At 42.0% G+C, this 22,927-nt stretch overlaps 1 protein-coding gene across 2 annotated transcripts in view; it reads right to left on the bottom strand.

The window, feature by feature from the left end:
* GNAI1 (G protein subunit alpha i1) overlaps positions 1-22,927 on the bottom strand; it is a 229,938-nt gene that overhangs the window by 97,326 nt on the left and 109,685 nt on the right. The window contains exons 1-2 of one of the 2 annotated variants that reach the window (XM_027539787.1): positions 9,498-9,782; positions 8,834-9,002 (exon numbers count right to left, since the gene is read on the bottom strand). The exons of the other annotated variant lie outside the window; for it this stretch is intronic. Coding sequence (XP_027395588.1) covers positions 8,834-8,951 — 118 coding nt within the window. The 5' untranslated portion in view covers positions 8,952-9,002; positions 9,498-9,782. Of the gene's footprint in view, positions 1-8,833; positions 9,003-9,497; positions 9,783-22,927 lie in introns of those variants that run through there. 2 annotated transcript variants of the gene reach the window in all.

Here is a 22,927-nt window from a genome sequence, read left to right as displayed (position 1 = left end):
CCCAAGTTAAACACGAGACATCAGTGAGGGTATCTGGAAGTAGAGCATTGCTACAACAAATACTAAAAATGTGGAAATGGCTTTAGAATTAAGCAATGGGTAGAAGCTGAAAGAATTCTGAGAAGCAGGGAAAAAAAGCCAAGATTTGCCTGGACATGCTTTTTAAAATACAGATATTAATGGCTCCCCTGGTGAGACTCAGAAGAAAGTGAGGAAGATGGTAGAGAAAACTAAATACCATCACGAACAGACTGTCAATAAACAGGTGAACTTAACATGTGCTGCTGCTGAGGATTTGGATGGAAAGGAGGAACGTATTATTAGAAACTAGAGGAAAGGGAACCCTTGTTATTTCATGGCCAAGCATAAGTGAATTATGTCCTGCAGTTATGTGGAAAGCAGAACTTGTGAACTATAAACTTGGATATTTAGACAAGGAGATTGGCAAGCAAACTGTTGAAGGTGCAACCTGTTTTTCTCTTACTGGTTATAGGAAAATGGGAGAGGAAAAAAGTACCAAATGAAAGAATGCTGTCAGATCACCATCATACAGACAAGAAACAGGCTGATAAAAAGGTGCTGCCTTTCCTTGAAAAGAAAGGATGAAAATTGAAGGGCGGAGTCCAGAGGCCACAAAGTAAAGCATAGTCACCAAGAGTGTTCGTAGGCCTTGAAACCTAACGTAGTTTGCAAAGTGTATGGGACCGAATACGCAGGCCTTTTTCTTTCCACTTTATCCCTTTTTGAATGAGAATGACTATTACTGATATCCTGATATTTCTGAACTGTGGTGTTGGAGAAGACTCTTAAGAGGCCCTTGGACTGCAGAGAGATCAAACCAGTCAATCCTAAAGCAAATCAGTCCTGAATACTCACTGAAAGGACTGATGTTGAAGCTGAAGCTCCAATACTTTGGCCACCTGATAAGAAGAACTGACTTACTGGAAAAGACCCTGATGCTGGGAAAGACTGAGGGCAGGAGGAGAAGGGGACGACAGAGGATGAGATAGTTGGATGGCATCACCTACGCGATGCACATGAGTTTGAGAAAGCTCTGGGAGTTGGTGATGGACAGGGGAGCCTGCCGTGCTGAGGTTGATGGGATTGCAAATAGTCAGACACGACTGAGTGACTGAACTGAACTGATGCCTGTTTTATAAGCTGTGCATTCTTACTATATTCTGGGAGCAGATAATGTGTTTTATAGTTTCACAGATAAAAAGAAATTTGGTTCCAGTATAAATTATATGAAGATTCTCACCCATACCAGAAGTAGATTCTGAGATCTGGATGAGATTTCAGGTGTTCAGTTGATGCCATAAGGCGCTGAGACTTTAAGGAGATCAAACCAGTCTGATTTGATTTCCTAAGGAAACCAAACCTGAATATTCACTGGAAGGACTGATGCTGAAGCTGAAGCTCCAATACTTTGGTCACCTGATGCGAAGAGCCGACTCATTGGAAAAGACCTTCCTTCATGCTGGGAAAGATTGAGGGCAAGAGAAGAAGAGGGCAACAGAGGATAAGATGGTTGGATGGCATCACCACCTCAATGGACATGAGTTTGAGCAAACTCCGGGAGACACTGGAGGACACCAAAGCCTGGCGTGTTGCGGTTCACGAGGGTGTAGAGTTGGACACGACTTCGTAACTGAATAGCAACAACTGTTTTTGCACGTGGGACGGACATGAATCTTTGGGAGCCAGAGGGCAGATTACAGTAGACAGAATAACAGTCCCCAAAGATGCCCATGCCCCCAGTCCCTGGAATCTATTAGCATGTTATCCTGCAAAACAAGGAACTTTGCAGATGTGATTCAAGACTCAGCTTCAGATAAGTCTGTTATCCTGGATTATTGGGGTGGGCCCAAAGTGATCACAAAGGTCCTTACAGGTGAAGGAGGGAGACAAGAGAGTCACGCTACATGAGAAAGCCTCCACTAGCCACTGCTGGCTTTGAAGATGAAGACGAGGCCATAAGCCAAAGAAAGCAGGTAGTCTCTCTAGACAGAGGTTGGATTCTCTCCCACAACCTCCAAAAAAAAGCAGCCCTAACAACATCTTGACTTGAGTTTGGTATAAGGCTCTGACCTACAGAAATGTAAAGGTAACAAACTGTGCATTGTTTTAAGCCACTAATTTTGTGGTAATGAACGTTCATTTTAAAATTATTTTTGTCTCATTTCTGTTAGGATTTTTAGCCCCACTTCTGTTAAAGTTTTAAAGTAGCATTTAACAAATTATAACAGAATGCAGCCTAAGCATTACAAAATCAGGTGCTGTTGACTTCAGCTTATTCAACTCAAATGCCATCTGGGATCCAGTTTCACCAGTGTCACACTCTAGGATGTCAGACACTGGGTCACTACAAGCCAGAACATGTGACCAAAAAATACATGACTTAGAAATATGACAAATACATCAGGTCCTCCCATGTAAATTTGTGGTATACTGAATTTTCCAAGGCAGAGAGAAGTGCATAACAAAATACAAATTAAGATTGTGGTTGGACACTCAATTGTTGTCTTAAAAATCATAGCACTCTTTTCAAGGTTTAAATAACATCTTCCACCACATCCTATAATTTGGGTATCATATTTGAATACAGAGTTCCAAAGAATAGCAAGGAGAGATAAGAAGGCCTTCTTCAGTGATCAGTGCAAAGAAATAGAGAAAAATAATAGAATGGGAAATACTACAGAGATCTCTTCAAGAAAATGAGAGATACTAAGGGAACATTTCATGCAAACATGGGCTCAATAAAGGACAGAAATGGTATGGACCTAACAGAAGCAGAAGATATTAAGAAGAGGTGGCAAAAATACACAGAACTATACAAAAAAGATCTTCATGACCCAGATAACCATGATGGTGTGATCATTCACCTAGAGCCAGACATTCTGGAATGTGAAGACAAGTGGGCCTTAGGAAGCATCATTATGAACAAAGCTAGTGGAGGTGATGGAATTCCAGTTGAGCTATTTCAAATCCTGAAAGATGATGCTGTGAAAGTGCTGCACTCAATATGCCAGCAAATTTGGAAAACTCAGCAGTGGCCACAGAACTGGAAAAAGTCAGTTTTCATTCCAATTCCAAAGAAAGGCAATGCCAAAGAATGCTCAAACTACTACACAATTGCACTCATCTCACACACTAGCAAACTAATCCTCACAATTCTTCTAGATAGGCTTCAACAGTATGTGAACTGTGAATGTCCAGATGTTCAAGCTGGATTTAGAAAAGGTAGAGGAACAAGAGATCAAATTGCCAACATCTGCTGGTAGAGGAACAAGAGATCAAATTGCCAACATCTGCTGGATCATGGAAAAAGCAAGAGAGGTCCAGAAAAACATCTACTTCTGCTTTATTGACTACGCCAAAGCCTTTGACTGTGTGGATCACAACAAACTGTGAAAAATTCTTCTACAGATGGGAATACCAGACCTGCCTCCTGAGAAATCCGTATGCAGGTCAGGAAGCAACAGTTGGAACTGGACATAGAACAGACTGGTTCCAAATAGGGAGAGGAGTGTGTCAAGGCTGTATATTGTCACCCTGCTTATTCAACTTATATGCAGAGTACATCATGTGAAATGCCAGGGTAGATGAAGCACAAGCTGGAATCAAGATTGCTGGGAGAAATACCAATAACCTCAGATATGCAGATGATGCCACCCTTATGACAGAAAGCAAAGAGGAACTAAATGGCCTCATGATGAAAAGTGAAAGAGGAGAATGAAATAGTTGGCTTAAAACTGAACATTCAGAAAATTAAGATCATGGCATCTGTTCCCATCACTTCATGGTAAATAATTGGGGAAACAATGGAAACAGTGACAGACTTTATTTTGGGGGGCTCCAAAATCACTGCAGATGGTGACTGCAGCCATGAAATTAAAAGCAGCTTGCTCCTTGGAAGCAAAGCTATGACCAACCTGGACAGCATATTAAAAAGCAGAGACTTTACTTTGCCAACAAAGGTCTGTCCAGTCAAAGCTATGGTTTTTCCAGTAGTTATGTATGGATGTGAGAGTTGGACTGTGAAGAAAGCTGAGTGCCAAAGAATTGATGCTTTTGAACTGTGGTGTTGGAGAAGACCCTTGAGAGTTCCTTGGAGATCCAACCAGTCAATGCTAAAGGAAATCAGTCCTGAATATTCACTGGAAGGACTGCATGGAGATCCAACTGCATGGAGATCCAACCAGTCAATGCTAAAGGAAATCAGTCCTGAATATTCACTGGAAGGACTGATGCTGAAGCTCCAATACTTTGGCCACCTGATGCAAAGAACTGACTCTCTGAAAAGACCCTGATGCTGAGAAAGATTGAGGGCGGGAGGAGAAGGGGATGACAGAGGACCAGACGGTTGGATGGTTTTGCCAACTCAATGGACATGAGTTTGAGGAGGCTCCGGGAGTTGGTTATGGACAGGGAGGCCTGGCATGCTGCAGTCCATGGGGTCGCAGAGTCAGACACGACTGAGTGACTGAACTGAACTAATTTTCTATCACTGATAAATTAATTTCATGTTCTTTATAGCTAAGAGTCCAAAAATAAAGAGTAAAAAAATGAGATCTAGGTTTAATAAAAGAAAATTCTTTAAGGAATAATACTACACTATAACAACATAAAAGACCCTCCTCAGGTATCCATTGTCATTTTCTTGAATTTACCTAACGTGTCAAATAAACATAATGACTGTGAAAAGTTCTTATTAAAAAAAAATTATTAAACCAATCAACTTGCTTTTAGGTACCATGCACTTATTTGGTTGTCATTTACTTTTACTGTTTCCTTTCTGTTTACATTCCCATCAATACTAAAAATGGCAAAGTATAAGGTTTATATTCCAGGTGAATTCTAGTCCTACACAAGATATTAACATAATTAAGAACTAAATATGGACTTGACAAAATAAAAGGGTTGTCAGGACGACTTACAAAGATCCTGTTCCTGAAGTCTCACAATAGTTTGGGAAGCGGACAGGGCATAAAGCGAAATCATGCTGGAAGCCAGAGTGCAAATATGCTTCACCATATGCCAAGCATTCCTCTTTGGAGAAGAATGGTGCCCTGAGGAAAAGAGCGCAAGGACAGGGGGAAGCTAGGTCTACAAGAAAGCTTCTATTTTACAGGCAAAGGAGACGTCAAGAATGGTTTTCTGGAGTTAGCATGATACCTACTGTAGGCTAGAGGTGAATGAAGAGCAAAGGCAGGAAAGTCTACTGCAACTGGGCTGCCAGAGGCAGAGCAGAACCTGAACTATAAAAAATGAGAATGAAAAAGAGAAGATACAGAAACATCAGCACTTTCAAAACACACATCACCACCACCTGTGGCTTCTATTACAGTAACTGCTAATATAAAGCAGGTGAGGAAGAGAGAAACAACCTCTGTTGAAATACCAGATCCACTCACTCACTCAAGGAACTTTCTGACATCTGAGATCCTGAGCCAACTCTAAGGAAATAGCTAAAGCAATGCAAAATCAGAAGTCCTGCAATGCCATAATTTCTCAACTAGAGGAGTCACGGGAAAGTTTAAAGAAAGCAAAGCGATGAACAGTATAGTTTCTCAAATAGCTCGTGGGTGGCAGGAATGGAAAAATATTCACCAAGTAGAAGAAATGCAGTTCCTCACCTCATTTTAAGAAGCTAAAGGAGATAAAAGGTGTGGATTTGTATTTGTTTGTTTGTGGGGATGACTCTGGTGGAGGGAAGGATAATGGGTGGAGTGAGAATAACAGCTCAAAGTTTCAGAATCAAATAATTTTAAAACAATTTGTACAAATTTTATTGGCATATTTTCTACCCTCATATATCATTGAAAATTATCATAAAATATGTAATAAGTACCCATATGTACAATATAGTCTCACTGAAACAGGTTTAATGATGATGGTAAGTCATAACATCCTCAAAGATACAACAATAAGATTTTCCCTTGAGACAGTCACATATAATGGAAAGAAAACTTTCATTATTAAAATAAGTTTCTTTAGGATTACCACTCTAATACTAAAGCCTGAAAGCTAAATCTAAAAGGTCGAACCACTTAAACCCTGACCTAATTTTCTTTAGGTCAATTAGACTAGGTCCTCTGTTTTGTAAGGCCTAATTCACTGCTCCTAGTAAGGACAGTGAAATACCTCCGAGTTTAAAATACACACATTTGTTCCCAATAACATAGACATCCAGTACCAAAATCTTTTTACTGATGTGTCTTATACCTGAATCTCTCAACCACATGTCTAAAATATAATTCTTGCCTTAACAAAAAATGAAATATAATGGACTATTTACTACACCATCTTAAAGGTACCTTAGGTGCTTTATGCCTTAAAAAAAAAAAAATCATTTGATGAGAAAAAGAAATAGAAAGAAAGCCTGATGTAAATGGAATTGACATTGGTTATAGGTTACCTAGACACCATTTTACATTTCTAGATGATTCAGTTGCTGCGTTTTACATGGAATGATTTAATTGAGCTCTTTACACACTAAGAACTAAAAAAAAAAAAAAAATCCCCAAAAGAACCAAAGGTCAACACTTTACTGCTAAAGTCAAACTAGGAAAAAGAAATATTTTTTCAAACATTCCAAGAATAAGCCAACATTCTGTTTAAAGGAACTAGAATGTTGGAATTCTGGGCAAAAGGGTAGAGGGTAGGATGGGAGTAAGACAGACAAGGAGGAATGTTGGGCCAATAATATGATGCTGTGATGGGATTTCTACAGAGAAAGGGTGTGGGAACAGCACAAGACTAAAGCTAGAAAAGAGAGCTGAAAAAATTTAGCTACCTAAAGATTTTAAGTCATTCTGAAAGCTTTCTAATGTTATTGGTATGGAGAAACAAAACTCCTTAATTTCTTCTGAAAATCATAACTCTGCTACACCTCCCTCAGAGCTCTCACTACAGTTCATGGTAGAGATCCAAATTCAGGTTCTACCCTACAAATTCAGTATATATTTTTCAGTCTAGAAGAGCCACTCTCAGCTGAGATTAAACTTGCCCCTAGGGCATGTTTGGGAGATACCTGAGACATTAGTTGGAGGCCAAAGATTCTGCTAAGCTTCCTGTAAGGCACAACACAGCTTGCACAACAAAGAGATACTCCATCCAAAATGCCAATAGTGCTAAGTTTGAGAAATACTGATCTCTTCTGAATATAAGCAAACACCAACTCCTTGGGCCCTTATCCTTGTCCATTTCTAACAGACATCTATTTAAAGCATATTACCATACCAGAGGACTCATTTTTCAAGCCTTTAAACAAACATGGTGGATGGCTGACTCAAACTGAGCGTCACACAATACACTGAAATAATACATCAGAGCAGGAGTGCACAAACTGCTGGAAGAGAACTTTTCAATCCTTTTTCCATTTTTGTCTCAAGCACATTCCATTTGAAAGAGGAGCACCTATATGTTTCCATACCAAGGTATGTTCCTTCTGTGTTCAAGATACTAAAAATATATTGCCTTCCTAAAAAGACTATTTCTTTTTAATGTAAAAACTTAGGTAAACAGTATGAACTGAGAAAGATTTACTTTGGGTAGGGGGAGGTGTGGAAAAACCACCAGGTCTCTAAAATGCAAAGTTATTTCACAGTTTACTTGTAGAATGACTCGGATCATTATTACTTTTAGTCATGCCAAGTTTGCAGCTTCTAAGCCTACTAGTAATGGAGAAAAAACCCCACCATTTTTCCTGCAGTCATTAAACCAATGAAACAGAAGCTTACTGAAAATAGGCTTGTGCAATAGTATTTATTTTATTATAACTGTTACAAAAATAAAAGCAGTCGCTGCAGTGCAAATAAAGATTCTAAGAAATCTTTCACCTACTTCGCTACCTATAGGTAGGGTGGTGTGGTGTGTTTGCGGGGCGGGGCAAACAAAAGAAAATCCTAACTCACACATCAAAAATCTTAAACTGTGAATATTTTCCAAATGTATCCCTCAATCAAAATCCTGGATTACTGTTTTCACGTTCCCTTCCTTCAAACAACTGGAAAAGACCTCCGCAGAGCGTTTCACCACCAGAACAATACTAAGAACAAATAAAAGCCTTGCGTCGACCTGGCAAATCTCATTCATCAGAAGCCTTGGCAGCAGAGGAGAATCCTGTTGTCCCGTGTGACCCATTCACACCTTTCACATCGGTTTTACTGAAGCCAATGTTACCCAACTTTGGTGGTTCCCATGTCCCCACAGTATTAAAAAAATCCAGCATCCAGCATAGCCTACTTCCCCTGTAATCAGTGCTTCTTTAACCCTTACTGAGTCGCCATAAGAAGTTCACCAAAAAGACATAATTCAACCCTAAGGAGGCCCCACAAAAGGTGCACTGATTTCACAAAACGTGGCACTCTTGACATCCTCGAGGAAACCACAACCGCGATACGATGCCTTGTACGCAGGGTTTTAGCGCGGGGGGGGTGCTTTTCTTTATTTTTCGTGAATGCCCTTTCATTTTCATAAAGCTGAGCTAACTTAAAAGAAGGGGGCTTCCCTGCGAACCGCTCCTGGGCTCCTGGTGAAATTTCACACCAGGCACGCGAGTGAAGTCTTGCCGCGCCACCGGCGAGTTCTCCGCGGCCAAGGGAGCAAAGAGAAAGGGAGGAGAGGGGCCCCCGCCTCAGCTCTGCGCCGCACAAGCTCGCGCTCCGAAACCATCCTCGGACCCTACACGATGCGCCCTCCGCCGCTTTGGCACTTCCCCTCCGGGTTTCCCAACCCCAAAGAGCCCAGCACAGCCGCGCACGGCTCTGCCGCCCGACCCCCGGGTTCCAGGCCCACCAGGCTCCCAACCGGGCCCGGCCGCTCTTACCGAGCAGCAGCAGCTTGACCTCGCGCGCCGCCTTCTCGCCATCCTCGCGGAGGTTCCGGTCGATCATCTTACTCCGCTCCACCGCCGCCTTGTCCTCGGCGCTCAGCGTACAGCCCATTGTGCCAGGAGCGAAAGCTGGCTGCCGCTCCCTCGAAGTCCGGCGCGCTGCCTCGAAACACAGGTGAATTCTTTCTTTCTGGATGCAGGCGTTCGAATTCCTCCTGACGCCGGCCACGCCACCCCTACCTCCTTCCGAAACTGAGCGAGGGCAGCGCTCTCTGCCGAAGGGCGAGCAGCAGCGCGCAGCTCTTTTCTACAGTCAGGCTCTACTCCTCGCCTCCCTAGGCGCCCCCTAAGACCAGGTTCCTAGGCTCTGGGAACAGCTACCAGCGGCCTCCTACTGGTGGCCGCGCTGCAGCCTCTAAGAAGCCCAGCTCGGCGAGGCGTCCGCGCGCCGCCGCGTCCCCGCCCCGCCCGCCGCCCCGCGACCACTCCCAGAGCGCGCGCCCGCGCACGAGCCCTCGGACCTCGCCCCCTCGGATGAGCGCGCGCGCCCGCGCTGCCGCGGACCCCGGCGCCGCACAGCCCGCGAGGGCCGGCCACCCGCGCGCGCGCCCCTGGGAAGCGCCCCCGGAGCCCCAAACCTCTCGGAGAATTCCCCTACCTGGCTTCCTACTCGAGAGTGTGATAATTTCTTCCCGTTTACTCACACCCAGGGATGTGTGCGGACCTGCCCCTTGGGGTGCGGGTGGGAGAGCTGCCAAAGTTGGAAACCGAAAAAAAACCAGTCCTGGGCGTTTGAGCATGCCCAGCTCGGGCGGGCGCGCGAGGGTTTTCAAAATGCAAACCCGTGTCAGCTGGCCTTCATGGCGGTGGGAGATAGAGCGAGCTGGTTCGGGAATGGAGCCATGGAGAAAGCAGAACAGGTCAACTGCGGAACAGAAAAGTCCGGGGAGGACAAGAGGTCAACTTTCTTCCTTTTTTTTTTTTCCTTCTCTCCTCCCTCCTACCATCCATTTTCACGTTCCTTTCCACAAGCAGAAAACATTTTGAAGGATTTCCTCAAACCTGAGAAAATGTGAGACAAAGAATCAAAGAGTATATTTTTAAAATAAGAACCAACACACCCACACAAACCTGCTCCTCACCGTAACTGACCTCCTCTGGGACTACATAGAAGCTTCCAAGCCAAGTTCTGCACCAATATTCATGACCATGTTAGTAAATAAGAAGCCAGTGGGCATGTCATTCCTTATTGCAGGCTTTGGCTTCCTCACCCATAAAATGAGATGGAATTGATCCACACTATCCTCCATCCTTCCAGCTTTACCTGGTCTGGGGGAATCTGTGGGCATTGGAGGCATCTCACCATTGATGAATTCCATGTCATCAATGAGCATAGGTTTAAGATCTGGTCTCTGTCACTTGCACTACTACACTTTTCCTTACAGATATCACAGGAAATGTTGGTTGATTATAAGATTGGGTTGGTAGCAAAGAAAAACGTCTTCTTTGATGTGTTATATTAGGAAATTGCTCTAAACCAAAGAGCAACCATCTATAAGTCTTGTTTTCTAAAAATAAAAAGTTTGTTAAAAAAACTGGGCTTGAATTTTCCAAGAAGGTAAGGCTGAGCTGATGCTACAGGAAGGATAGCCTTAGAGTGGGTCTCCTAAGGAAGGCCTGGGGCCTGGGAGAGATTGCCAGTTTCCTCCTAATTGGACATGCCCTTTCCTGTTCTGCAGTAGTCAAACATGCCAGGCTCAAGAACTGCCATTTCAAGAACTGCCTCAACTTTTCCTATGGTCTTTTGTAAGATATCAGCAAAAAGGAGCAAGCTTTGAATTATAATGAATCATCTTTACCCTCTTTGTATTTCTTGGCAGTCTAAATGTTGATGTTCATCAGAAACTCTGGAATTAAAGTTGACAGAGTGAGTTTTCAACATAGTGTTTGCATATTTCCATTTTGTATTATCTGTGAGTCTTTCGATTGAAGCATCTTAGCACACATCAGTGTGTGCTAACAATAGGAATTTATTTCTCACAGCTCTGGAGGCTGGGAAGTCCAGGATCAAAGTACCAGCCAATTTAGTTTCCTGTTGAGGACTCTGCTTCTAGATTTCAGATGGCTACCTTCTTGCTGTGCTCTCACCTGTAGAGAGAAAGAGCTCTAATCTCTCTAACTCTTCTTATAAGGACATTAATCCCATCATGGGACCCCCTCACCCATAACCTGCCAAAGACCCCGCCTCCAAATTCTGTCATACTGGAGTGAGGGCTTCAACATGTGAATGGCAGGGGCAGGGACACAAACTTTCACTTCATAACAGGGTATGTTTTGTTTAAGAGGAATAACCAGTTAAAAGAGTTAAGTGCAAAGTATATGATGGAAATAAAGGATTTTACTTAACAAAACAAATGGGCTTCCCTGGTAGCTCAGAGGGTAAAGTGTCTGACTGCAATGCGGGAGACCCGGGTTCAATCCCTGGGGCGGGAATATCCCCTGGAGGAAGAAATGGCAGCCCACTCCAGTACTCTTGCCTGGAGAATTCTATGGACAGAGGAGCTTGGTGGGCTACAGTCCATGGGGTGGCAAAGAGTTGGACACGACTGAGCTACTTCACTTCATTTCACCTAACAAATCGTGTTACCAGCAAGAGGATTTTGTTAGTAGTCCAGATATAAGGTGATAAAAATCATTCAAATTAATAATTTACATAATTATGACATTGAAAAACATGATTCAACAACCTCATCAAGCAGGTGGGACAGATAGTATCAACTCATTTATTTTATAGAGAGTGAAACTGAAATACAGAGGTTAAAGCAATCTACTTCAGAGTACTGTTTTACCTTCTGGCCATCATGTTTTAAACAACTATACTAAGATATAATTCACACTGCATTTATTTTATCTGCTAAAAGTATATAATTCAATGGCTCTAGTATTCTTGCAGAGTTGTGTGGCCATCACAACAATCAATTCTAATAGAACATTTTCATAACCCCCAAAAGAAACCCCATGCCCTAAAGCCATTATTCCCCCAATCTTTCCACTGTTCTTCCTACCCCCAGTCCTAGGCAACCAATAATCTACTTTCTGTCCCTATAGATTACCCATTCAGGACATTTTATATAAAAGGAATCATATACATGGTCTTTTGTCACTGCCTTCTTTCACTTAGTATAAAATTTTCAAGGATCATCCATGTTGTAGCATGTTTCATACTTCATACTTTTTTTTACTGCTGAATAACAACTTATGATCACATGTTAAGAGAATTAGAGACAATGTTAAAAGACGAAATGGGATACATTCAGCTGAGAGCACCTAGGTCTTAAAGTAACTCCAAACTGTGTCATAAGGAATAATCAAAGAAACTGGGGATATTTAATGCAGCAATGAGAAGATACAAAATGGCATGATAGTTTTTTATGAATGACTGAAGAAATGTCATAAACCAGAGGCAACAGACATTTTCTGTCTGGATTCAAGGTGGTAGATTTAAGAACTATTGGAAGAAAGCCAATAAATTGTACCTTGAAGTGGAAAAAAAAAAAAAAGTGGATAATTTCCCCCAAAGGAAATAAGGAACCTCAGAAATTCATTTATATTCAACTAAGATGTAAAAGCGACTTCACTTTCACTTTTCACTTTCCTGCATTGGAGAAGGAAATGGCAACCCACTCCAATATTCTTGCCTGGAGAATCCCAGGGACGGGGGAGCCAGGTGGGCTGCCGTCTATGGGGTCGCACAGAGTCAGACACGACTGAAGCGACTTAGCAGCAGCAGCAGCAAAATGTAAAAATCTAGACTGGGTGATCTAGAAGATCTAGAGAGTGATGCTTTCGAAATCCCTTACAGCCTTGTGATTCCATATCACTCAGAAGTTGAATTAGTGTGAGAACTGATATTAAAATTTAGAAACTCCTCTGGCCTCCAACTTCCTTTCTTACTCATCCTGCCATCAATACACAAGCAAAGGTGGGAAAGGAGAGTTTGTGTGAGACATGTTGGCTTAGTGTGTGGATGGATTAGTGTGAGGATATGGAGGAACCAAAGAAGGAGAGAGTCAGGACAATCTGATGTGTATACACACACACACACACTCACACACACGGCACCAGGGTAAGAGGAGACAAAAAGAGACAATAGAAAAGGCAGTGTGTATCTTTGTCTAACTAAGTTGGAAGCAGATGTGACATGTGGACACATTTCCATTGTTTACATTGAGAGTTCTGCTAAGAAGAGTCTGGTTTGGGGACAGGTTATACACACAGAATAGAGGGGTTAGCATGGCATCCATACCTGTCTATAGTTAGAGATAGAAAAACCCCAAAACAAAACCATTTTTATTAGAGATGTGAGAATCTGGGCAAATATTGAAATATGAGAGCTCATGGAATAATTACTGAAAGACTCTAAAAGACAAGCAGCACCCTTTGGTTTGCAACTTACAGCACCGTGGGGCAGAGAAAATGATAACGTAAGGCCATCGTCTCTGCGTAGAACATACTGCTGCTCAGGCACCAGCGCGCTGATGAACTGAAAGCTTACAGAGACAGCACTTGGGTATGGATGTTCACATGCTGCCAACGGGCACTGCGCTACTGGCAACACTCAGGCTCCCCCGCTTAGCTTCACAGACAGTGGCCATGACAGAAAGGAACGGGAAAAGAAGAGGGAAAACATGAGAGAAAAGAGGCAGTGACTTCAACCAACAGACTGATTTGTGAGCACATGTGAACATGATGCCAATTAGGACACTTAATTTCTTACTGAAGAGGGTACATCTTGAGTCATTGTCCATGAGGCCAAGGGCATTGAGGAATATAACAGTACATAAGTAAAGGTGGAAGATGTTTAAGAAAAAAAAAGAGAGAGGTAATAGAGTATTTCAAATGCATCGAAAATACTCCCAGGGACAAGAATAAAGAAAAGAGAATTGGAAATAGTATTATGGTAGAAGACACTCTAAGCAGGTAATCAAATAACCTTGGAGCAATTCAAAGCTCTATTATCAACTAGGTATCTGTCTTTGAAAGTCCCTTAACTAATATGCTTTAAAATATCCCTACCTATAAAAGTGAGTATGTTGAATCTGATCATCAGCAAGATCCCAATAATCCTGGGTTCCTATGAGCCTGTCATTCCAACAGGAGATGGTTGGCAAATGAACTAAAGCACTTTGATGTACTGCAGTGAGTAAGCCATACCATGTAAAATCAAGAAGGAGGAAAATACTGAGAATGCAGAGATTAATGAGGACATTTTCCAGAATGTTTAACCACGAAGAATGGTAGACACATGGGATAGTAGACGGAGAGGTAGGTTTGGGATATGCTATTGTTTCCTTTAAGCCATGACTCTTCTTCCCAAATATTAGGCAGGGATAGAAAAGGAAATTGTTACCACCGCAAGGAAGGAACGTGGCTGTCCCACTTTCTGATCTCTACCTCTGATTTTTCCATCTTATGCTCTCTGAAATGTCATCACCATCAATTCTTCAATCCACCCACCTTCCATCCATTGCCCATATGCTTTATCCCTGTCCCTTATGTCTTGTCGTGTGATCATTTCTCTCCTTAAGCAACTTATGCAACTTGTACCAGGATAATCATTGCTTTGCAGATACCTCCCAGAAAACCACACCATTGAATTCAACAGAAAAACCTCAAATTTCGTTAAATCAACTCCTAGCTTATCTGTGTCTGTACCTGCACAGCAGATTGACTGGAGGAAAACAGAGTGATCAGCAATTCTGCCTTTCCATTTACTCAGGCCACAAAGCTGGCACCATCTTTGATTCCTCCCTTCCTCTCAGCCCCCTGAGGAAATCCTGTATACTCTGCCTTCATACACTTTTGGCCAAATATCACCATCCATTGATATATCCCAGTTTGAGAGATCGATACAATTTCACAATAGCCTGCTTTCTTGTCCCTCTGTCTCTGCCCCTTATCCCCGCCTATTTTCTACCCAGCAAACAGTCATCCTTTCAGAATGATCATTCTTTACATGGAACTAGCCATCCATTCACTTTCCACCTTACTTAGAGAAAACTCCCACCTCAAGTTCTTATGACGACAAAGATTTGCTGGTTTATCAGGCTCACTTTTTTACACTCAATATTACTTCCTACCATTCTCCTTGCCTTCAGTGATTCAGCCTCACTAACATGCAGGCTACTCTTTGAACTTGCCAAACACACTTGTCATGGGACTTTTGTACTTCTGTTCACCCTGCCTGGAACACTCTTCCTCTAGATATCTGCTTGGCTCATACATCAGTCCAGTCTCAGTTAAGTGGCATCTTAAAAGGGAGATATATTGCTTACCCACCCACCTGTCACTCTTCATTCCTTGACTATGCACTGCCATTTCTTTATAACTTATCACATCACACGCATATTTTTGTGACTTGTTTACTCCCTGCCTTCTCTCACTAGCACATAAATTCAAAAGAGCAGAGAATTTATCTCTTTAGTTTACTGTTTTATCTCCAATCACTAGCACATAAATGCCCATAGTAAACAAATAAAGAGGAAGAGCTGGATTTAGAGTATAAATCTAACCTTCTGAACCACTGATTCTTTCACTCAACTATTAAAGACCTGTCATGAACCAGATAATGCTCTTAGCACTGGGAGTGAAGTGGTAAACAAGATTTACTATGTTGGGTTAGGGGCAGTGGTAGAAGAGAGATGTTAAATAAGTAGGTAAGCGGAGCAATTAAACATGATACAATTAAAAATAGTTGTAAGTGCTCTGAAGATAAAGAAACAAAGTGTTTTACAAGAGAATACACCAGTTCAGGTCTTCTGAGAAGCAAACTCCAAAACAGGGTTAGGCACAAGAGATTTATTGGGGGAAATGCCTGTGAAGGATAAAGGTGAGATGGGAACAGGAAGAGATGGGGTGAACTTTCAAAAGGGATGCAACTCTGACACCTGGGGAAGGAGAGAGAATTGTGTAGGAAGAGTCTCAGACTATGGTGTGACTCTGAGAAAGTCTTAACCAGGCCTATGGGGCTCCCTTTCCCTACTCCCCAGTAAATACTGCTCATTAGACAAATCCTGCCTTGGGCAGAAACAGCCAGGTCTAGGACCCCCACCTTGCTCTGTCATGGACTTTGGGCAGCCTCAGATGGGAATACTGCAGTGGACCTAAAGATGGGGCAGTTGGAGGTGGCCAGCCAACTACACTCCCCTAAAGTGGGATCCGAGTGTAATGCTCTCACGGCCATAATAGGGAGTTACTCTGACTATTGTAACTAGCAACCAGAAAGTAATTGTTCCTCCAACCAAGGGTTCAGGGGGAATTACTTTCAACTGAGGGTTCAGGGATATCAATCTGAGGAGGTGACCCTTTTGAACAGAGAACTGGAGGCGAAGAGGGAACCCGATTTGGGGGAAGAGGATTCCAGTCTCATTGTAAAGTGCCAGTACTAAGTCCCCAGGATAGAACTGAGGTTGGCCTAATCAAGGAACCCAAAGACTGGTTTGACTGAACCATAAGAGTGAAGGCGGGGGGCGGGGGTGAGAGAGATGGGGGCTGAGAGGGAGATGGGGTCAGATCCTGCAGAGTGGGGCAGACCATGCTTAGGTGGTCAGAATTTACTCTAACTTTATTCTAAATTGGAATTTGTGAGCCTCTGCTAAACTGGATATATCAGCAGATGTGTCTTGATGATTAAATAACATCAAGGATAACACAGTTCCTGGCACATCATATGCTCCTAATTATTGTACTTTTTCTTTCTGCTTTGTCAGACCCAAGAGTTTAAGTATTTCACTCTTATATGAAACAAAAGATTAGGTGGAGAGAACAATTGAGGATGCTGAGGGCCAAGATGAGGGTTTGAGTAAGATCTAGAGAGAAGAAATTACAGAATAGTAAAATTCATGATATAGTGTCTATTTGTATTTTGGTGGACAATGCTAAATGATTTGGTTTTTGTGCTTCCTATTTGCCTTGTCTTCTCCTGCTTCTTAAATTGCATGCTTCTGTTCGTGAGAATAAGCCTAAGAATGAGGTCATGTCTTTTTTTGTTTTTTCCCCTCACATTTATTTGTTTGACCTGACCAAAATTTCAACATGCTATTCTAAAAAAGGATCGAGCAAACCTTGGGCCAAGCTTGAAGCATAAGCGAGCTTCTTCTTAAAGAAAGCCACCTGGCTTTATTAAAGTCTACGTGTTTATTTACTACATTACATTAAAAAAACAGTTGTATTGATACCTCCCCTGCAGCATTTGCTTCCTGCTTGCTCAGCTGTTTTTCTTCCCGGTAGCTCTCTCTTTAAACTGTGAAACCCGCATGTGTGTGTCTTATTCAGCTCAGCAGGAACTGCAACAGAAGGGTTGATCAGGACTGGAATTAGGAGCCAGGCCAAGGGGATTCAGGGAAGCACTGAGTGCTTTTCTGTCCCAATTACTGGTAACAGCAATATTATTTCAAATCATGGTAATAAAGAGGTTAGCAAACATTTGTTGAATATACCAACATGTTATTAGGCTATATATGGATTAGGGGCTAAAAAGGACAAAATATGATTTATATTAACATATTAAGAAATGAGTTCTTTGTAAGAGTTCAGGGTCACTGAATGGGGGAGGGGGCGGGAAAAAAAACATGTATGAAGAACTTTAAGGCATGAAATTTTCAAGGTTTTCCATACATACAACCACAGTAAAACAGAGTCAATTAGTTAGTGCTAAAGATCAGACTTTGTCTCCTGTCTGAATAGTGACTGGTATAAAATATATGTATTGGCAGAAAATCTCTGGTCACTGTTTCCTGCGCCTGGCCTATCCTTACCCCCTTTATTCCCAGCTCACTGTTGCTATAACCCTAACATCCAGGAAGAAAAATTCAATCACTCAGGAACACAGCATGAGGGCTGGTACACTGGTTTCCTCCTAGGGACTCATGCTCCCCTTGCATGACCTGTTTCTAATCTTCGTGGGGTGGGCAGATGCAGTCCTGGCCTCAGCAAAGCTTTTCTCTGTCCTTTGATGCACTCTGGGTGGGTACGTGGGCTCAAGGTCTGCCTGGGGTACACCGTTTTGCCCAAGCAAGCTAAGTGTGTTGGCCCACAAATATTTAATATCTGTTGACGGAGAAGTGCTGCTTAGTTCTCAGGCTTCCATCACAAGTTCACCCTCATCCTTTAACCAAAGCTCTCCTTGGGTCACCCAGGGCTACACAGCTGCTTGCAGAGTGGCGCTTTGATTCACAAAATGCTTGTGTTCTTTTCCTAAACAGCTCCTTCTGGACACCTGGCTGAGGAAGAGTGTTTATGTTGGTGGAACACCTTCAAAGCATTTCTTAGTCCTTGAAAGTAAAATTCAAAACTTCTTTTTCAGGGCTTTCCTGGTGGTCCAGTGGTTAAGATTCTGCCTTGCAATAAACGCAGGGGACACCGCTTGGATCCCTGGTCTGGGAGGATCTCACATGCTGCAGAGCAGCTAAGTCCGTGCACCACAACTATGAAGCCTGTGCTCTAGAGCCCATGAGCTGCAACTGCAGCCAGAGAAGCCACCACAATGAGAAGCCTGCACATAGCAACAGAGTAGCTCCCACGACTGCAACTAGAAAAAGCCTGCATGAAGCAACAAAGACCACTACAACCAAAAGCTTCTGCACAACAGAGGAAACTATAAGCAAGGTGAAATGACAGCCTTCAGAATGGGAGAAAATAATAGCAAACGAAGCAATGGACAAAGAATTAATCTCAAAAATATACAAGCAACTCCTGCAGCTCAATTCCAGAAAAATAAAAGACCCAATCAAAAAATGGGCCAAAGAACTAAATAGACAATTCTCCAAAGAAGACATACAGATGGCTAACAAACACATGAAAAGATGCTCAACATCACTCATTATCAGAGAAATGCAAATCAAAACCACAATGAGGTACCATCTCACGCCAGTCAGAATGGCTGCAATCCAAAAGTCTACAAGCAATAAATGCTGGAGAGGGTGTGGAGAAAAGGGAGCCCTCTTACACTGTTGGTGGGAATGCAAACTAATACAGCCACTATGGAGAACAGTGTGGAGATTCCTTAAAAAACTGAAAATAGAACTGCCATATGACCCGGCAATCCCACTGCTGGGCATACACACTGAGGAAACCAGAATTGAAAGAGACACATGTACCCCAATGTTCATTGCAGCACTGTTTATAATAGCCAGGACATGGAAGCAACCTAGATGTCCATCAGCAGATGAATGGATAAGAAAGCTGTGGTACATATACACAATGGAGTATTACTCAGCCATTAAAAAGAATACATTTGAATCAGTTCTAATGAGGTGGATGAAACTGGAGCCTGTTATACAGAGTGAAGTAAGCCAGAAAGAAAAACACCAGTACAGTATACTAACGCATATATATGGAATTTAGAAAGAAGGTAACGGTAACCCTGTATGCGAGACAGCAAAAGAGACACAGATGTATTGAACATCTTTTGGACTCTGTGGGAGAGGGCAAGGGCACGATGATATGTGAGAATGGCATTGAAACATGTATAATATCACATGTGAAATGAATCGCCAGTCCAGGTTTGATGCATGACAGGGTGCTCGGGGCTGGTGCATTGGGATGACCCAGAGGGATGGGATGGGGAGGGAAGTGGAAGGGGGGTTCAGGATGGGGAACACATGTACACTCATGGTGGATTCAAGTCAATGTATAGCAAAACCAATACAATATTGTAAAGTAAAATAAATTAATTAAATTAATTTAAAAAAGTAAAAAAATATAATAAATCTTAAAAAAAATTTTTTTTCAGAAGTTCATCAGATTATTAAGAATCCTTTTACTTAACATAAAGTAGCTGACAGGAAATTTTGGAGAGCATAGGAAAACACCGAGAAGGACAATGTAGCAATGGAAGCAGTGACTGCAGCGGTTAGTGCTCATTTTGAGAGCGATTTTATTATCACATTATTTATTACACACAACTAGAAATGTGATGTGGTTGGGATATAATCTACATATAAAAATCAGCATTTTAAAGTGTACCATTCAATAGTTTTTAATTTATAAAATTGTACACCCATTACCACTAATTTCAATACACTTTTATGATGCCAAAAAAAAGAGTCCTCACACCCGTTAGTAGTCATTCCCAATTCCCTACCCACCCCAGCCCTTGTTGTTGTTATTTAGTTGTTAAGTTGTGTCTGACTCTTTTGCCACTCCATGGACTCTAGTCCACCAGGCTCCTCTGTCCATGGGATTTTCCAGGTAAGAATACTGGAGGGTGTTGCCAGGGATCAAACCCTTATCTCCTGTGTCTCCTCCATTGGAAAGTGGATTCTTTACCACTGAGCCACCAGGGAAACCCCAGCTCTTGGCAACTACTAATCTAATTTCTGACTCTGTATTTGCCTATTTTAGACATTTCATAAAAATGGAATCATAAACATATGATCCTTTGTGGCTGGTTTTTTTATTTAGTATAATGTTTTTAAGTTTCACCCATGGTATAGCCTGTATTAATCTTCATTTCCTTTTTTGTTGATAATATTATTCCATTGTATGGGTATGTCATGTTTCCATTCATCAGTTTTCATCATTTATCATGTTTCCATTCATCAGTTGGTAGACATTTGGGTTGTTTCCACTTTGGGGTTATTGTGAATATTGTTGCTATGAATATTTGTTCATAAGTATTTGTTTGAATACATGTTTTCATCTATCTTCAGCATTCCACTTCACCTAGGAGTGGAATTGCTGGGTCATATGATAACTCTGGACTTCCCTGGTGGCTCAGACAGTAAAGAATCTGTCTGCAATGCAGGAGACCAGGGTCTGATCCCTGGGTCAGGAAGATCCCTGGAGAAGGGAATGGCTACCCACTCCAGTATTCTTGCCTAGAGAATTCCATGGATAGAGGAGCCTGATGGGCTACAGTCCATGGGGTTGCAAAGAGTCAGATATGACTGAGCAGCTAACACTTCATATGATAATTCTATGTTTAACTTGTTGAGCACCTGCCAAGCTGTTTTCCAGAGGGCTTGTACCATTATATTCCTGCCAGCAGTGTGTGACGGTTGATGTGGTTAGTTTTGAAATTTTAACTATCCAGTTCTGCTGCTGACACCAAATCAGGCTTTGTGTGACACTGCAATTTCAAAGAGAACTTAAAAAAAAGGGGGGGGGGGGTAGAAATTGAGAACATTGTGAACTGCATGGTCTTCCATTACTATTTAGTCTTTTCCTTTCATAATTTTAAGATTCACTTTGTCAAAATATTCTTACTTATAGGCAAAGGGCCATCCTATCACCTACTGTAGTGCTGGTCACAGATTAGGAATTCAACCAGTATATATAAACGAGTAGACAAATGAATAAGAGGTAATCTTGGTGATTTCATTAAAAGCATTAAAAAACATGAAAAGCAGTGTCTTCTTGATTCTTGCCACTAAGGTATACTCACCCCTGTTCTGTTGGTGTCATAACAGTTAAGTTCAGTGCAGTAATATGAGCCTAGGAGTGAAGAAACATACAGGCTTCAATCCTGTCTTAAGACTAATTTGCTATAAGACACTGGATAAATGATTTTTAGCTTCCTCATCAGTTACAGAAATGATATGTTTTAATTACTCAACAAGTTGTTTGGCAGGTCACAGGAAATAACACACTTATAACCTTGACTCAGCTGCTGCCTCCCTGCTCTGGAGATCCGAGGCAGTGTGTGCTCTGCCTCTGCTTCTGCATACATTTCTTCTGTTTCTTACTGATTCCATCCAGACATATTTAATTTACACCACCCCCCCGACACACACACACATACACACACTCTTACATCATTTACATAATGTCTATAGAACAGACATAGAAACCAAATTACACAGAGTCAATTAAAAACCACATTAGGTTATTTTTTTTTTCTTAAAGGACTTTTTTGGGTTAGATGGAGGCTGAAGCTTATCCTACCACACAGGAGATTTTTACAAGTTCTTTACTCCATGCAGCTTTGATGCACAGCATGTCTTGGTCTCTTGGCCTCCCTGTGCTCAGACACTTCAGTAGTTTCCAACTCTTTGCGACCCTGTAGCCCGCTAGGCTGCTCTGTCCATGGGATTCTCCCGGCAAGAATACTGGAGTGGGATGCCATGCTCTCCTCCAGGGCATCTTCCCGACTCAGGGATCGAACCCACGTCTCCTGTGTCTTCTTGTCTCCTGCATTGCAGGCGGATTCTTTACCCACTGAGCCACCTGGAAAGCCCTTAACAACGCCTAGATACCACTTATTATCTATTTAAGTCAAATGAGATTGCAATAAAATTCCAATGTGGGACACAGGACACAAAACCCTTCCTGAAATAAGATGATTGAAAAAATGTAACTGTACTGCTCTTAACTAATAGTCTTATGTTTTTATTTATGGAGTAAGTAGCATAACGGATTCAAATTTTAAAAGACTTTTTCTAGCAATGCTAAATATGGTATTATAATTTATTCCCATATAATACCATAAAAGTCTATAATTTTCTCTATATTAGGTTTTAATCTTTTGTTGTCTAGGAACCTGTCAGTGGCCTAAGAACTCTGGAATTTGTAATTCATACAATACTGAATCACTGAACATATATATGGGTTGAGTGGACTCAAAGCTCTTGGAAAACAAGACAGTCCTACTCCATTTATCTTCTCTAATGTGAAGTGTATTAGAAGTTCTCTGGAGACAATGTTGTTACTGATTCTGGACACCTGGAGCAGATCTAACAAGTTGGAACACAAAGGATAAAGACCTCCTTGAACTGGTCTGAGAACCATTCCATTCCACATCCTTCCCTGGGCAAACCCCTGAGGCTGCCCTAGGTGGGTAAATTCTGATGTGTTATCAGAAAAGAGATAACACACACTTTCTCCAGAGGGCTGGTTCAGTATACCTGTCCATGCAGGCTCTTTGTCTTCTTACGTGCTCATAGCATCTTCTAGAGTGAGGCAAAAATAACATATGTAGGCCACAGCTTTTAGCCTCTTAAATCCATGAACTTGTATTCTATTTTTAAAAATAGAAGGGGCTTTCCTGGGGGTTCTCCAGTTAAAGACTCCAAACTTCCAATGCAGGGG

The sequence above is a fragment of the Bos indicus x Bos taurus genome, chromosome 4, assembly GCF_003369695.1.
Source record: "Bos indicus x Bos taurus breed Angus x Brahman F1 hybrid chromosome 4, Bos_hybrid_MaternalHap_v2.0, whole genome shotgun sequence".
NCBI lineage: Eukaryota > Metazoa > Chordata > Mammalia > Artiodactyla > Bovidae > Bos > Bos indicus x Bos taurus.
The sequence above is the reverse complement of the archived record's forward strand: the minus strand, read 5'-3'. Positions and strand labels throughout refer to the sequence as shown.